The sequence below is a fragment of the Passer montanus genome, unplaced genomic scaffold, assembly GCF_014805655.1.
Source record: "Passer montanus isolate IOZ18808 unplaced genomic scaffold, ASM1480565v1 scaffold31, whole genome shotgun sequence".
Classification (NCBI taxonomy): domain Eukaryota; kingdom Metazoa; phylum Chordata; class Aves; order Passeriformes; family Passeridae; genus Passer; species Passer montanus.
Window position 1 is genome coordinate 9,226,700 of NW_024367819.1, and position 17,667 is coordinate 9,244,366.

General features: G+C 37.3%; 1 protein-coding gene across 5 annotated transcripts in view; it reads left to right on the forward strand.

Moving 5' to 3' along the window:
• The window catches only part of SEMA5A (semaphorin 5A), a 315,764-nt gene that overhangs the window by 212,949 nt on the left and 85,148 nt on the right, over positions 1-17,667 (forward strand). For all 5 annotated transcript variants that reach the window (XM_039714857.1, XM_039714858.1, XM_039714856.1 and 2 more), the window contains one exon: positions 6,878-7,085. In XM_039714857.1, coding sequence (XP_039570791.1) covers positions 6,878-7,085 — 208 coding nt within the window. The remainder of the gene's footprint in view (positions 1-6,877; positions 7,086-17,667) is intronic.

Genomic DNA, 17,667 nt, shown 5'->3' on the forward strand with positions numbered 1-17,667 from the left:
TTGAAGCTCAATATATCCCTTATCCTTTAGACTGGAGCATGACTTAAAAATGTATTCTTGTATCTCAAATATAAGTATGTATCTGAGAAAACTGAAGGTAAAAAGCCCTGAAGTTACAGAACATGGTTGTATTATTTGTCTTCTAAACATACCCTTCCTTTAAACATAATTGTACCCCCCCCCCGTGCGAAAACAGATAATGGCCAAAGCTTTAATTATCCACATTCTACTGATGATTTGACTAATTTTAAAGTTATTTTTATAAAGGGTGGAGAAGAGTAGGATTTAAACCCCATTGCATTCTGTGTACCGTATGTATCTTTTTTGATGTTACACAGATTGCTAAATCATAAGTCCTGGGCTTCCCCTTTTTAGGCTGAACCAGCTGCTGCATTTGCTGTTCCTGCATCTTTTTTTCTGCGTCGAGCACACTAAAGCCCTTATGCAACCTGATACTTTCTGTTCATTGGAATGATTTTCTGCTGTTAGCCAAATGCACATTCTGCTTCACGGTAGGGCTTTTTCCAGTTCCTGTGGTGGAGGAAAGCAAATATTGATGATCCATTTTTTCATGGTGGCTGAATGGTTGTCAATCATTACCTTGCACATTCTTTGAGTTTTTTGCTATTACACATTTGGTTAATCAGTTTTATATTTGGTATTTCAATTTATTATTCTGAACGACCTCTGCCTTGAAGATGAACCTAATGCCCTATTTTTTTGTTGTTGTTTCTATGGTGTTTAATACAAATGTTATATGATTATTATAACCACTGTTTATATGTACATAGGGATATTATTTACAATGTGTTTAACATTAACAGATTTTTTCCTTTAATTTCAACAGTCTTAATACTGTCTTAATGCTTTTATTTTCCAATGGGAAAAATAATTTATATACAACTAATAATATGTAAAACCGGTATATAATGGATAAAATTAAAGTACTTACTGAATATAATTTCCCAAAGTCTATTTCAAATTATACTTCTTGAAAATATACATAGTTCATATTTGTTTCAGCTACACTTTAAAATGTATTCTCTCAAGTCTCCATCTATTAAACTCCATGGTCATTGTGCTGCCAGATTTTTAAATTTATCAATGAGTCTGTTTTCACATGTTATGACATAGAGAGTAGAGTACTTCTTGCACAGGTGGATCTTATTGAAGTTTAGCTACAAGCATCTCCTGAAGTTGCAAATGTTGCTTTAGCATCTGTGTGTTGTGTTGACAGCCCCTTTCCATCACAATGACCCAATCCTTCCATCTGCTTAAGATGTAGTAGTATTCTGAAGAATGTTTTGTGGTAATTTTGAAAAACAGACCCATAGTTACATTTACAGTTTATAATTTACAGTAGATTTTGCTGTTTCTTGAGGTGCTTCTTGGTATATGTAAAGGGATTTTTGGATTTTCAAAGGCACCTTGTTGTGCTCAGAAACTGCAGGAATATTTGTTAAGTCTTAAATGTAGGCATACAGCTGTCCTGAAGAGATACTTGAGACTATTATTAGTTTATTTTGCTTACAACTCATATAGTTTAGAAGACAGCAGTGATTTTTAGCTACATTAACAAAAGATTATACTGTAGGCTTCTCTTCTGAAAACCATTGGTTTGGATTCTGTCTCCTGGTGCCGGTTCAGTTGCTTTCTGGAGACCAACACACTCTCCAAGGTACTATGGCAAGAGTTAAGATTGAAAGTGGTTCCCTCTCAAAAAGGAATGGGTGAAGATTTTTTCTCTTCTTTTGACTAAGTGAAATGCACTTACTTCTATACTGCCTTATTATGATTTGTTGGCTTGAAGAAAGCAGCAATATTTTGTAAACATAACAGCTCATGTAAATATTTATTCTTCTCTATAGCAAGAATTTGCTAAAGCTTCCATGAGTGGTTTTATTTCTGTTGGGAAACTCAGGGAATTATGAATTTATTAGATTGTTGCAGCTGCTGTTTGTTTTGTATGTTCATTTTCTTTTTCGCTTTGCAGGTAGCACCAAAGATATTATAATGATTCCAGCTGCACTCTTGCAGTGTTTTCCATTGCTGGCTATGATTTACACCTCTTACATCTTAAATTTTATTTTTCACTTTTAGAAATCATCCTTTTATTTTGTCCAGTTATTATTTTGTAAATTACAGACTTTGTTGCTTCTAAGCATGTTCTCTAAAACACCATCCCAGGTTTTCCATGCAGTTCTTCATAGTCTCCTACACATTACATAGCAATATTTCAACAAGAATTTTTCTCTTCATTCGCAGTGATTGGATTTCTAATGTTAAGTTGCTGGTTTTACAAGTCTCTTTGAGACTATTGCAGTACAAGCTAACAAAACACATTATTTACTCATTCTGGCCAATGTCATTATCCTTTACTACTCCTCTATGTAGTTAGCCACCCTTAAACAAAGGCTGTCAGGTGTCTGGATCTATCTTAGTATGTCTTGCTTACAGTCAGATGCAAAGATGCCATTCATTTGAATTCTTAAATGATTGTCAGGCTCAGGCTTGACATTTGTGATGAAACTGCAGCTTTCCCTGTGTCCGTGGCAATAAAGTTACATCTGTTAAGATGCTCTGTGGTTACTATCCTTCTCAGCTGTTTCTTGGCAGAAGTGGACACTTAGTTTGATTATATAACTAAATCTTCACTTGAAAGATTATGACAGGTCTGAAAAACTCCATGCCCTAGAGCCATGTTCCAGACTTATTTTTCCCTACTGTTTTTTACACCCTATTTTGCTTTGCAACTGTGGTGTGAAAATAGCCAGACAGACCACACTTTTGAAGACAGCACTTCTACAAGATCTTTAGGAAATCTTTGCTGGAGGCTTTGCATAATGTTGCGCACATTGTAGTAGAATTGGAAACATGGGAGCAGAACACCTGGCTTTTGAAAGCACTGGTTATGATTTTCCTTGTAAGGAAATCTGATATAGCTATGTTGCATGTTAGTATATTTTAAGGATATCTACACACCCTACTACGTACCATAGACGGGTGAGCAAAACACAAATTCAATCTGTGCCTGTCTCAAAGTTGTGGAGTGAAACCAGATCCTCACCCTAGTTTGGCCTCCGAAGTGGTCCTTGCAAAATCAAAGTCATACACAGTAGGAATTGAAGGCAGAGAAGATAGGTTACAGAAGTCAGAAGCAGGGAAGTTTATTGAGGCAGATCTCAGGTAACATTCTATTCCTTTTTGTTGAGTTTGCATATGACCCACATTGCTCCTGAGAAGAGCAGTGTTTCTTCCTGGTAATCTGTGGGATCTCAGGCCCTGTTTCTTCAATTGAAGCTCAGTCAATTGTGACTTTCAACATTTCTGAGTGCTAATCCTCTCATACAACAAATGAAAAAAGGAATGCTTTGGGAGATGCTGAAAGAGAGCAAAAGGAAATATGAGGAATGATGAATGTATGCCAAGATAAGAAGGAAGAACAAGAACAATGGCAGATGTCTTGGGGAAGGCATTAGTGCTGCAGTTCTCAAACTGAGAATATTTTATTTCTTTCTGGGATGGCATGTTGCTGTAACCATGAACTCCAGGTCATACACTTGAATAAAAAGAACTGTAAGTTTGCCATCTATAATAAATGAGCCACAAGAAACACAAAGTTTGTGTTTGATCATATTCTCCTGTCCAAAGCTGTATTTCTAAATTGAATGTCTATGTAGGCATTGGGGAGGGAGGCCTGCAGTCATGTGCTTTTTCTTCTCTTGGGGAAGGTGATGGCAAATGATTCAGTCTGTAGATGCCAGACCCAGCACAGTGGTAGGAAGAAATATTGCTCTGTAGAAGAAGCACATGCTGAATGTGTGCGTACCTGATTTTTGTCTCATGCAGGAAAACTGTGACACGCCAAATACAATGTGTCATGAATCACACTGAATCTGTTGTCTGCCAGTTAAGCATATGATATAGAGTTGCACTGACTGATCTATAAAGCAATATCAATTAATTTACATCTGTAAAATGATCTCACTGATCCTTCTTCTTCTTAGTATATTTTTCCAACTTCTATGCTCAAAAGACATTATTCATCTTTCACTCAGTAATTAACATAGTGTTGTGGTTTAAGCCCAGCCAGCCTCCAAGTACCACGCAGCCCCTCCCCTCCTTTTCCCTCCTCTCCCCTCCTCTCCCCTCCTCCCCTCAGCATGATCAGGGTGAGAATTGGAAAAAGACACATGGGTTGAGATAAAGACAGTTTAATAGGAAAAGAAAAAGCCACACACACAAACAAAGCAAACCAATTTACTATTAATTGACTCTTTCTCATGGATAGGGAGGTGTTCAGCCATGTCCAGGAGAGCAGGGCCATATCAGGTGTAATGGTGACTTGGGAAGACAAATGCCATAACTCCAAATATCTTCCTCTTCTTCCTTCTTCTCCCACTTTATAACTGAATGTGATGTCATATGGAATATCCCTTTGGTCACTTGTGGTTACCTGTCCTGGCTGTGTCTCCTCCCAGACTCCCAAGCACCCCTAACCTCCTCTCCAGGATGGCAGTATGAGGAGCTGAAAAGGCCTTGGTTCTGATCAAGAAGCCAGCAATAACAAAAACATCTCTGTATTATCAGCCCTGTGCTTAGCACAAACCTAAAACACAGCCCAAAACCAGTCAATGTGAGGACAATTAATTCTGCCTCAGTCAAAACAGGGACATACAGGCACTGAAATTTTGGGGCATGCCTCAGACCATATTTTGACCATGAAACTTGGTGTAATTATAGTCAAGATTTTGCATCCAGTAATCATCGGTGGAACACTGCTTGTTATGTTGTTGAGCTGTACTGCTTATTTGTGGGACAAAACTGACTGTTGGCAACAATTTAATTAGGTTTACTTGCTATGTTGTTGAGCTGTGCTGCTTATTGCTTAATTGTGGGACAAAACTGACTGTTGGCAACAATTTAATTAGGTTTTGAATATAAGTCTGTTTTAGGTTGTTTGGGAAAAAAAGTGACCGTCAAATTAGATTTTTTATTATCAAACAGGTTAATAAAAATTAAAATTGTACTTTACTGGAAGATATTTTCCTATTAAATGGTCAAGCATGTTTATATCAAAAAAGGGGAAAAATGTAAACAGGTGCATGAAGTGATTATATTAAAACTTGAGAGGTTAGGCAGATTTTAACATGCATACATGATTTGGTATGATCAAAATTTGGATCTATGGACTAAGAGGAATCCATATTATATACTCAGCTAATAATTTATCATTTATCTAATTAATTTTGACTGTTTGATAGAATTATATTCTGTAATGTTGTATCTTATGCATAAATATCCTATTAACTTCCCTTGCTATTTGGTGTATGCTCTCCCTTCCAGTACTACTTCAGATCTCATGATTGAATACTCAGTCTTTCTCAGAAAAACAAGGAGCTTTTAACAGTTACTATCATCTTCTCTTCAGTTTTGGAGTCTATTTGAGGTTGCTTTTTTTTGTATTTTCTTAGAGCTGCTTACTTGCTGTTCCTCTCCACTTCCCAAGCAAAGTTTGGGAATGTCATGTTGCCCTCCCTCAGCAAACAGTTACTATCATCTTGGTTCTCCCTCTTCTCTTCAGTTTTGGAGTCTATTTGACATTGCTTTTTTTTTGTATTTTCTTAGAGCAGCTTACTTGCTGTTCCTTTCCACTTCCCAAGCAAAGTTTGGGAATGTCATGTTGCCCTCCCTCAGCCCAGTTACCCTGGCATGTACAGTGGCTGGGTAGGGGTGCCAGCTCCTGGCCTCAGGTGCTCCCAGGGTGGAGCTGGTGTAGGGGGGCACAGACATGTGGCCACCAGGTATTTCCTGCCATGGATAAAACCACTACCTGCCAAGCCAGGGCCAGATACATCCTGAGGGCCTGCACTGCCAGCTCTGAGCCAAACCTCTGGCCTTGTGCTGGTGATGTCAAACCCCCTATTTTCTGGACTGCAGAACAGACCTTCCTAAACATGCCCCTTGCCATTGTTACCAACTCAAAAGGGAAGTCTTCCCAGACTTCAGGGCTTATCTCCGTGTGTGTTTGCAGTATTGGATCTTTAATACTTCCTATTGCTGGCACATAAAAGATTGCATAGTGCTGTGTCTTCCTCAGATATTTATCAGTGTGAGAATGTGGTCCTTTGTGTTCAGAACAAATGTACTTTGGTATTTTTAAATTATTTTAAAACTTTGCAAGAGTGAGTCATGAATGTTATCATATACTGTGACACTGGTTTTCAATGCATTACTGTCTTTCCTGAGAAATCACATTAAGAATAGAAGTGAAGAGTGAATGCTAAAAGTTATGTTTCAGAGGTTAAAATCAGGATAAGTAAGAAGAGGTTCAGCTCATTCATTCATATTCACTTAGACTCAAAACTTGCACATACTCATATACATGTGCTTTATTAAATGAATGTGATACATATCTAAACTCCATAATTTTTAACACAAAGAATACTAAAACAAACTGGGGAAATTATGGAATTTAATGCCTTTAAAACTGCTTTAAATATAGTGACGTGTAGGACAATCCTGTAGACTGAAGTCAGTAACCCTTAGTATGAATGTGCATTTATCAATGATTTTCAAAGCCAGACTTTGAAACCTTGTTGTTTTGTGACTACTGCTGTGAAGGCTATTCTGCATGAATAACTTTTTTATTATTTTCCTTTTTTTTAATGTATTGCATCACATGAAAACAGACTTTAAAGTTTTCTAAGTTCATTTAGCTGTACTATAATACATAAGGAAACTTCAGTCAAAATCATCCTGCATTCTGAGACTTCATTGAAAACATCCAACACAAAGATTTTTTCACGGAATGACACCAAGCAAGTAGAATTGCTAGTGTGATTTTTAGTAACTAATTTTCCTCTTGTCTTTTCAGACTATGGCACTATTAAGAAAGTACTTGCCCCAGTGAACCAGACTTCAAGCAGCTGCCTGCTTGAGGAAATTGAACTCTTGCCAAAAAGTCAGCGAGAGCCCATCAGGAGCCTTCAGATCCTGCACAGCCAGAGTGTCCTTTTTGTGGGCCTTCAGGAACATGTGATTAAGGTCCCCCTGAAGAGATGTCTCTTTTACAAAACATACAGGTATGAAGAATCAGCTAGCTTTATTTGACTGGAAAAAAATATGTGCAGGGGGTTACAGAAAAATGGGAAGGATAAATGACTGCAAGTAGGAATCCAAATTAATTGTCTCTCTCAACAATGACTTCCTGTGTACACTGTTTATCAAAAGTGCCTCTGACTACTAGTACTAACTTGTTAGGACCAGATGAGGCTCTTGAGGAATTGAAGTGTCATTATGCAGATTTTGAATTGTGAAGTGAAACAGTAAGAAATGTTTTATATAGAAAACAGTTCTCTGGTAAAGTGCAATATACCTGCTGGTTTAATATATTTAAAGCTTGTGACTTGAACGAATGTAGGGTTTTTTTTCTGGGTTTTCCTTTAAGCTGTTTTATAACTGAATAAACAATATCTGTGTGAATTCAGAAACAAATTGGGTTGGATGAAATGAGAATCAAGAGTACTTGGAAAAGTGGCTATTTAAAGGTAGTGTTGGATCAGCAAATTGCAATAAATGTAAATGTGCTACTAAAAGTATGTATTATGATAGTTAAGGGATTTAAAGCACACAGCTTTTTCAGTAGGCTATCTGAAAATAAATCTGGGTTGCAAAACGTGCTATAAGAGATTGTCAATTTCATCTAGTGAGTTGTACCTTCCCTTTGTTATGTGGTCCTGGTAATTCAGTACAATTGTTTTGTTACATCGGACAGGCACTGAACCAGTCATGAGGTTTTGAGAACTGTGACAGAGGCATGTGTTTGGTTTTTTAGCTTGTTTTAGCTTCACCTTGTTTAACACACATTCCTCTGAAAAGTTGGTCTGTTAAAGGAGGGGGAAATGCTGCCAGTTGCCTCTCTTGGCTGCTACACTCAGGCTCACAGAGACATTATTTGTGCAGCAGAGATATTACACCTCCCATGAAAGGCAGCGTGACCATTCACAGGTAGAGACATTTCTGGCCATCACAGGGACCACGCAGTTGGTCACAGCAGGGAAGTGACCACAGGACACAGGTTTAGTAAAGCTGTGGCTTGGTGACAGTGGAAGGACGTTTCCAAGGGACCTGGCTCACCATGGGGATTGGTACCATGCAGGAAGCCAGTGAAAGGCTACTGGGTTGAAAACAAGACTGAAGGTAGAGGTGTGCCCTAGAATACAAGTAGACCAGGGAAGGGAAGAATTCTACCTTGTACAGTTTTTTACCACCCCATTTTTTGTTTATGCTGTCTTATGTAGCATATTTTTTGACATTTTATATTGAAATAGAAGAACACTTGGAGCCTCGTTGGAAGTCCTTCAAAGCTTACTTCAGGGAAAAGTTTTATATGGGCAAGTCACATAAAGCAGGCATTTTGTTGGTTTAGTGGCCAAATAATTTCAGTTTCCTTGGAAATTTCATCTTTCCTTGGTTCAGACAGTTGAAAAAGGGTGTGTGGTGGTGAGTGTTTATACCAAGCCTCTAGTCCACTTTGGACATCTCAAGGCTGGTGCCTCATTTTGTTTTTAATGAGGTGTGAATCCCCAAGGTCCCTGGCACCTCTGCTTCTCTCAGGACAATTCCCAAAGCATGTCAATTTTTTATTCCAGCTGCAAAGCCCAAACATGCTTCTGATCCTGCAGGGTAGGACTGTTTCAAATTACAAACCCCATGCATGGCTGCAGGCTATTCATTCCTCTCCCTGTTTGAGCAGTGGGCTGTAATTGTCTAATTTCTAAAAATTCTTTTAGAACAAAAGAAAACAAAACAAAAGAGTGGTGCCTTTCGCATTTTACTGAGAACGGTAGTTAAATGCCTCAAATACTGCTCAAATGATAATTTATTCCTCTGCCCAGAGGTATAGGAAGTCTCATCTTCCATTGGAATGACTTATTTAAAAGGAGATAAAATGATTCCTTGTGGGGTTTTTCAATCATGTCTTTTGTAGTTGTATGACTTCTCTTGTAGTAATTAAATATTCATTGCACCAAAAGACTTACCATCCTTGCTTTCTTCTTGGTTAAAGAGTTCACCATCAATTCTAGCTCTGTTTTGTGAAAAAAGAGAGGATTTACAGATGTGATCCAGACAGAAAAAGGAATTTCCTTGTCATCTATCATTGGGGACTCAGGTTATTTGGAGAATGCAGATGTAATCTTTCTCTCACCTATAATTTACTTTTGGTTTGACAAATTTTTTTCCTGGCTTATGCTGGATTTCTTTTTTTTTTTTTTCTTTCTACAGAGTATAAGTACATTACTTGGGGCTATACATTTCTCCAGGCATTGAAACTTCTTAAACTTGGTCATTGGATTTCTGGGTGCTTTAATACCCACATTCTTCTATTATGTTGCAAACTATTACTTATATACTGTAGCAATGGGTAAACAGAATAATGAATAAACCTTATCTAAGGTAATGCCTTGGAGCATATTGGGTTTTGGGATTTTTTTGTATTATTTTTATTTATGTATTCACATTTATCATATTTAGCCCTAAGAATGAAAAGCTTCATTCTGAAATTCCACCAGTGATAACGAGTCTCTTCCCCAGATCAAGGACGTGTGCTCTTCAGTATCCACTTCACATAATTATTGAGGAATAGGGCATGCTTGTGTATGAATAACAGCCTTAAAAAGTCAAAATGTTGAAGACGTGCTTCCTCACCTGCTCTTTTTGTGTAAATGGCAGTGCTCAGTGCCTAATCTTATCTAATCTTTTTGTTGAGGTTTCTTGCTGACCTTTCAGACAATACAACTTCAGTCCCTCTTTTGAGCAGACTCTTTCATGAGCTAATATCTCAATATCAAGATAATTTTCTTGAGATTGTCCATCTTAATTGTTTTTCATTATTCCTTTTTTTCATCTTCCCACAGTAGCCTCTAAAGCATGTGGTTGTTGCTTTTATTTGCAATTTATTATGTCTCCTTAGTAATCTCTAATATGCTCTGCACATCATAAGTTTGTTCCTCCAACACTTTTCAGTGGTGGAGGAGCCCTGTGACCTGCTGCTGCTCTGACAGATACTCCATCTGCTTCAGCACAATCCAGTCATTAGTCTACTCCTCTAAACACTGTTAACAAAGGCTCTTGAAAGTATATTTGGAGATGAATTTTTTGGGCTTCTTTTCCTTTGCTTGTTTTTTTTTGTTTTTTTGGGGGGGTTTTAGATTTTGGTGGGTTTTTTGTTGTTTGGTTTTTTTTTAATTTTTGGGGGGGTTTTTTTGTTTTGTTTGGGTTTGTTTCTTAGTGGTTTTTGTTTGTTTGTTTGGGGGTTTTTTGTGTGTTTTAAGTGTGTTTTTCTGCACTTATTGCTGTGACAGCAGACCTTACCACTGGCAAAACCTGTTGTCACACCCATAGTTTAGGTTGCTCGCACTTTCAATTATGCCCTGATGTTTCCATCATTCATTTGTTGCCCATGCCAGTTATTTGGATTGCCAGTTTCCATGGGCGGGCAGGTGGCAGGTATCTCATGCAGACTTCTGCTAATGTCTGAATAGCTTTGAATATCCTGTCGTAATTGTGCTGATTTTTGAGAGTCAGCTAGAGAAAAGTAATTTAGGATGTGCCAGTACTTTGGAAAAACAGTTCTCAAAGAAACCCTGCCATCTTCAAGGTGCAGGAAGCAGCAGAGCAGTTCCCTAAATTCATTTCTCATTAGGGAAAATCCTTAAGGTTTGGCCAGGTTATTGTCACCTGGGTATTGCAATTCACACATTTATCAAACTTTTACAGAAGTCCATCAATGATATTCACTGGAACTGTTTTCACAGATTAATTCTCCATCTCCCTCTACTTCTTCAGAGTTGGGTAGGCCAAGCATGAAGCACAAGTGACTTTTAAATATCTGCTAATTAACTATAATGTGAGATAAACAGAATAATTATCATAAGATAACTTAAACTCTCTAAAATTTCAGTTTCTATGTTTCACTTTGAAGGTTCTATGCATCCATAATAAGGAGTAAGATCTGTAGTATGGAGGTAGAGACTCGCTTTCCTGAAACAAACAGTCAGCTTTCTTTTGTTGGCAGCTGTAGCCTTCAAAAGCAACTCTGGATGGCAGTGATTTATTCTGAGGCAAATTTGTCAAAGTTATACTTTGTACTGGCATTTTCAGTGCATTAGTTCTGAAAGGACAACAAATGTCTGTATCAGCCCAATGTTCTTTAAAATCTTACCAAGCAAGGGTCAAGGATTGGTATTTCTGGTGGAAGATAGGTTTCACACACTTGAAAGGCTTGAAAACTAATCTTGCTCTGATGTTATGTCTAAGTAAATAAATAGTGCCATCTGCTAAAAGCTGTACAAATAGTGACTTCTCTGACATAAAAAAACCCTACTAACTTCTGGAAATTTTTGAGTTTTGTTTTGGTTTTTTTTTGGTTTTTTTTTTTACAATGTATGCCTAAGATACTAGTGGGTCACAAGTTTGTCTTGTTAAGTAATGTTATCATAGCTATTCTGGTATAACTAACCTTTTGCTCTTTGAACTTCTTTATTCTTATTGTGGTGTCTTTGTGAGCCATCAGCTCAGCAATGTGTACATACACAAGAAAACTCTTATCAGCATAGTGCTGAAAAGGGTACTGAATTAGCTAATAGAAGAAAACAATATACTTTATTTCACTCCTAGAACTTATTGATTTAAATATTTTAGCCAGTTTCGCATTCCTTTATTTTGCCCTAGCTGCAGATTTTGCATCCTCAGAAGTACCGTCACACTCAGTAGGAACCTGTTTTTCTGGTAATAAACACTCTATAACATTAAATAGTAAAATAATTATTCCTATATACTGATACTGTATAAGCTAATAACAAGCATAACTATGTGGTCTAAACCATTGCTTGGTGTTCATGTGTCCAGAAGAGCTTGCCAATAAATGGAATTGAAATTGCTGTTTAAAAATAATCATTCCAAAGTATTTATTTTTGGATATTCAGGTGGATTTCCTGATTTCAAAATATGCAGGCTTTATTCCAGTTTAAATATGAGAAATCTGCATTATAATGTCAGAACCACATGAGGACTGAATTAGTGATTCCAGAGCAATATTCCAGATTCAGAGTCCTCATAAATTTCCCAGATGGGGATAAACCATACTCCTGTCTACAAGTCTAGATTATAAGCATGTATTAAAAATGGCATGTATTAAAATTTCTTTTTTTGGGTATTAGATACACTGAAAAGTTATCTTCAGTAGGTGTCAAGTTATGGACATTATTAAAGTCAGCAGAATTATGAAATAAGCACAGTTTTAAGTTTTTCACACTCAAAAGTAGTAGAATATTAGTCCCATACTGCAGAGGGAATAGCTTGACCCTTTCTGCCTCTGTGAAAATGAAAGCTTTTGCAGAAAGTGTCTGTCCAGAAAAATGCATCAGAGACAAACTGTTCATTTACATTTTTCTGCCCTTGAAATATTTAGTGGCAACTCTTCAAAGTGTGATCTGTGTATGTATATATGTATGTATTGTGTTGTAAGCAGATATTTTTGTCAAATAAGAATTTTACAGCTTGCTCCAATTTTATTTCTTGAAGTAGCCTTATGAGGGAAAGAAAAATGTTTTTTGCATTTATTTGCAAGGATGTAAGTAAACCAGATAGACTTGAGTACATATTTGTAATTCAGATTTTATTAGTAGGATATTATTTTAAACAAAAAAAATGACCTAAGAAAGAAGAAAGAAAAATTTAAAACAATCCTGTGGTTTTCATATATCATTATGTAATTAATTTTGTTGCTTTAAAAATATCAAAAGCTTCAGGAATTCTAAGTTCAGTGTGTTTACTGTTAGTAAATGTAGATGCTTACAGGCAAGTTTAGGAAGTGGGGGTTGCATAAGTGGACAGTGAGTGCCAGCTCTCAGAGGACTGTAATCAGTGTCACAGTCTAGTTGGAGGCCTACTGGTGTCACCTAAGGGTCAGTACTGGTCCCAGCATTGCTTAACTTTTCATCAGTGACTTGGCAAAAGGGGCAGATGTCTCCTCAGCAAGTTCTCTGACATCAAATCTGGAGGGGTGGCTGGTACTCCAGAAGTCTGTGCAGCCCTTCAGAGGGACCTTGACAGGCTGGAGAGATGGGTGGAGAGGAACCTTCTGAAATTCAACAAAGGCAAGTGCAGATCCTGCCCCTGGAGAAGAATAATCCCAGGCTGGAAAGCAGCTCTGCAGAGAAGGACCTGGGGTCCTACTGGACAAGTTATCCATGAGCCAGATGTGTATCCTGTGGGCCAGGAAGGCCAATGGTGTCCTGTGGTGCACTGGGAAGAGCACTGCCAGCAGCTCTAGGGAGGTGATCCTGCCCCAGTACTCTGGTGAGGTCTGGAGTGCTCTGTGCAGTTCTGGACTCCTCAGGACAAGACAGACATGGAGTTCCTGGAGTGTGTGCAGTGAAGGGAAGCAAAGATGAGTAGGGTCTGAAGCATCTCTTTGTGAGGTGAGTTGGACATGTTCAGCCTTGAGAGGAGAACACTGAGATGAGATTTATGAATGTATATAAGTATCTGAAGGGAGGGTGTCGACAGGATGCTCTGAAAGTTTTCTTTCATATTTGATCCATATATAGTTACTCAGAAGCATCAACATTCAGTGAATTGTGTGATATAAACAACTTTTAAACACAATTTTTTGGTTCTGGATTTGATGGAGTAACCTTGTGGTTTAAGGTTGGTATTTTCAGTAATGTTGCAAGATTGAATTGTATCTAAATATATTTGGACTATGCTACAAAAATTAATATAAGAGGAAGCAGTGGTAGTCTGCTCAGTGTCCAAAATGATTAAAGGATTTGATTTTCTACCCATTCAGGTGAGGTTTAAGCAGTATTCTGAATATTTGACATCTTAGCTTGAGATACTTGGGATTTTGTAAGTTGTGTCCCTACCACTTATCTTCTTCTGGATCATTCTTCTGTATCTTTATATGCCTGTTCTTCATTGCACATATGTATATATGTATATAGCTGCAACACCGGTAGTAATGAAAACACTGATAGTTACCTTTGTCTGGTATCACATGCACATATTCATTCAGGAATGGATAGAGCCATGCACCTGGAACATGAGACAGGCTTATAGCTTCACTTTTCTGTTTGGATTTGCAGTGATGAACCTGTCTTCTGCAAAATAAGGTGGTGACCCCTGATATACAAAGTGTCAGGTCACATTTGGTGGTAACTGGGACTATATAGGCATGGATATTTCAGTAGAAATTATTGAAATTATCAGGACACTCAGTTCTTTGAAATGCTGTGTATAAGACAGAAAAATGTTTATTGGACAGTCTTAGAAGATGCACCTCTTGCATTTGTATATATTGTATGAATAAAATGTTACAGCTCAAAAGGATACCTGATTAGCACTTTCATATTCATATGAGACTATATTCTCCCCCTCAAAGGAAATTTAAAATCTCTTTGAAATTAATGATGTTCAGCTTTTAAACTTAGGGGGTTGTTTTTGGTTTTTTTTCCTTTGCAACACTCATAAAGTCTTTTTAGTCTAAAAGTCTATGGGATTTTTAACATATTTTGCTCTGCATTCTGTTCAATTCTGCCTTATTTTCTGACTCAATAAATCATCTCAAATATAACTGAAGTATATTACTGAAGTAGGACAATTTTTATGGCCTACTTGATGATAATTATTATATAGCTGAAGAAATAACCTGACTTTTACTGACTTGCTTTAGAGTGAGGTCACTTACAGTTCTGTTAGTAGTCAGTCAAAGCTCATTGCTGAAGTGTAGCATCACTGCCAAATGTGTGCCTTGCAGGAGACACACTCTGCTACCTGTCATTTACATTTGGTAAAAAAAAGTGATGTGACAACACAGAGGAAAATAAGAATCAGTCAGGAGAAGCCAGAAGCTGTTGAACGTTTTTGCAGAGAGTGCTGACTCAATAGGGTAAGTGGCATCAAGAGTCTTCAAATGAACCAGTTTAATTTAATTCCTGAATCTCCTTCCTGGACAAAATTGCCAGTTTTAGCAGTGCTGGGAGAAATCATGTGAAGTTTTAGAGATGTGAGCTGGTGCCTACTGGGATTAACAGACAAAACATTCATTCTCTGCTGAAATTGAGATGTAAGGTATACTTCTAGAGACAAGATGACAAAATATATTATCCAGCTCTGCTATTTGCCGTGTGACAGTCTGAAAGGGCCCTGTCAAATGAAATACCTAATACCTACTTTAAAATTTATGTAATTTTTCAATAGTGGCATCTAAAATGACTTTAATTTAGACAGAGATTTGGGAGGAAAAGGAGATGAAGATGTGTAGTCGTATCTGATTTTTGACATTCCTTAGTTACATAAAATAGACATAAATTTGACAGCCATGTTGTATAGTTTCTTTTGTTATTTCATGTACACTTTGAAGCTGTTCCTCTTACTGGTATCTCTTGGGAGCGAGATTCATGAAAAAAGACTTAAAAGAGTAGGAAGTTTTCCTAAGGACATATAAGTGCGAATTAAGTCCCTTTAAATTTCCCATTTAAGATAGAAGTTCTGATATGTTTTGTACTTACAAGCATTATTCTATCGATTTTTTATCTGTTAACTTATTTTGCTATCTGTTTCTCTGTTTTATCTAGACATAGTAGATAAAAGTAATTAGCTGCTGTTGCTCACACATTAAATCAAAGGAATCATCCCTCAAAGGAAAGAAAATGGTTTTAAAAGGTGACATAATTAGGCAATAAGGATAAAAACTTACCCTAATATTTCCACCCTGTTTTAAATTTTAAAGAAGCTATGTACGCTTTTCAGAGATATAGGTGATCTGAAAAAAAAGAAATAAGAAAACCCTCTGAGATGTGAGCCAGAGTGGAGAACAGAAAGGAATTTTTTTACAATACTTGAGAACAGGACAGCTGTTTCAGTCAGGTCCTGCCACTTCTCCTGAATATGTCTGACACAGTGAGCTGGAGGAGGTTGATGATACTGAATTACAGTTTTGTAGTTTTGTTTGTTTATTTTTCTCTCTGGATATAAGACTTAAAAAATCAAACTTTTTACAATATGAGACTTAGATATATTAATGTCTGGGACAAATAGCACATTAGTGAAAAAAATCTCAGCAAAACTAGAGTTTCTCATGTGATGAATATGTCTCTCTGCTTTGTTTGAAATAGTTCATATGTTTAGAGGATTAATTTTTGTATTGCACCATAAAGAAAACCATTGCTGAAGAATGATAATACCTCTAATTTGTGGAGGAAGTTATCCTCTTGTCATCTGCATGAGGTTAGCTGAGTTATTAACTTCTTAAAATGATAATTTTCATGTACTCAGTGGATCTTTTTAACTAAATACTGAAAAGATTCACCTCATTTTGCCTTGCTGCAGAACGCTCCAAACCTGGTCAGCTACTGAATAAACCCCACTCAGTGTTCGCAGAGTGATCAAACATTCTTTGTCATGACAGTATAAGAACTTTCTTTTCTTTTATGGAACTAGGATCTGTTCTGATACCAGAAAATTGTAAGGACAGTCAAAAAATGTCTGACTGACTTGTAGTGAAAGGTGAAAGATTTTTTTTATTTGTTTGAATCAAAGGTAAAGTGAAAACAAAAGCAAAAGGGGAAATGGGGTCTAATACCGGAGTGGGAGAAGGATCAGCTTACTCCCACTAAAGAGGGAGTATGGTTCTAAGTGAAAGTATATTTCAAAAAACTGAAATATTTTTGTTTTTATTAAAAAGTTTTTAAAGCATAATAACTGAGTTTATAAATATGAACACTTTGAAGTTAGAAAATCGACCCCTTCAGCTTTGAGGCGCAAATTCTCATTTCAGTGTTACCATTGCTTACATTGCCAGTTGTGCATTGTCAGCCTTTAATTTGTTTTTGTATTCTTTTCTCATCAAATACATGCTTTATCAGAGATACACAGAAGGAGAACACTGGACATCCTATCTTGCAAACTCTGGGAGACCAAGATGCTTAGAACATTCCATAATTTGCATTAATGTTGTTTTTCACTTTCTAGGTAGTTAAATGGAAATACGTGTCGCCTGAGTTACAAAAATGCTAAGTGCTCACAGGTGCAGAAGCCAACAGTGAGAACTCTCTTCTGAACAGCAAATTCCTGAAACAAAAAGCTTTATCTTTGGGCTGGAATCCTGATTAGGGGTAGTCATACCCATTTTGACTGTTATACCTCTTACATTGTGCCCTTTTTGCAGATGACAACTATGCTCCCACATGGTAGTGGCAATTCACACTGCCAAGTGGAATGTGGAAGTGAATTCTTTGAAATTTATAATTATGGTATTTTGGAATAACACTCCAGGGAATTAGTAAGTCTGCATTTGGTCAGGTGTTAACATGGACGTACATGAGGAGTGCCAGAGATAAAGAGAAATATCAATAAAATACATAAATTAGTTAGGACAGAATCACAGAACACTTGAAGTTGGCAGGGGTTTCTGATGGTCATCTGGTCCAATGCTTGCTGGGCCTCCCAGAACCAGCCAACAGGTCTGGTTGGCTTTTGAATATCTCCAAGGAAGGAGATTCCAGAAGCTCCCTGGGCTATCCGTGTCAATGCCCTTTCTTGCAACATTGTCTCCTCTCCTCTCCTCTCCTCTCCTCTCCTCTCCTCTCCTCTCCCTCT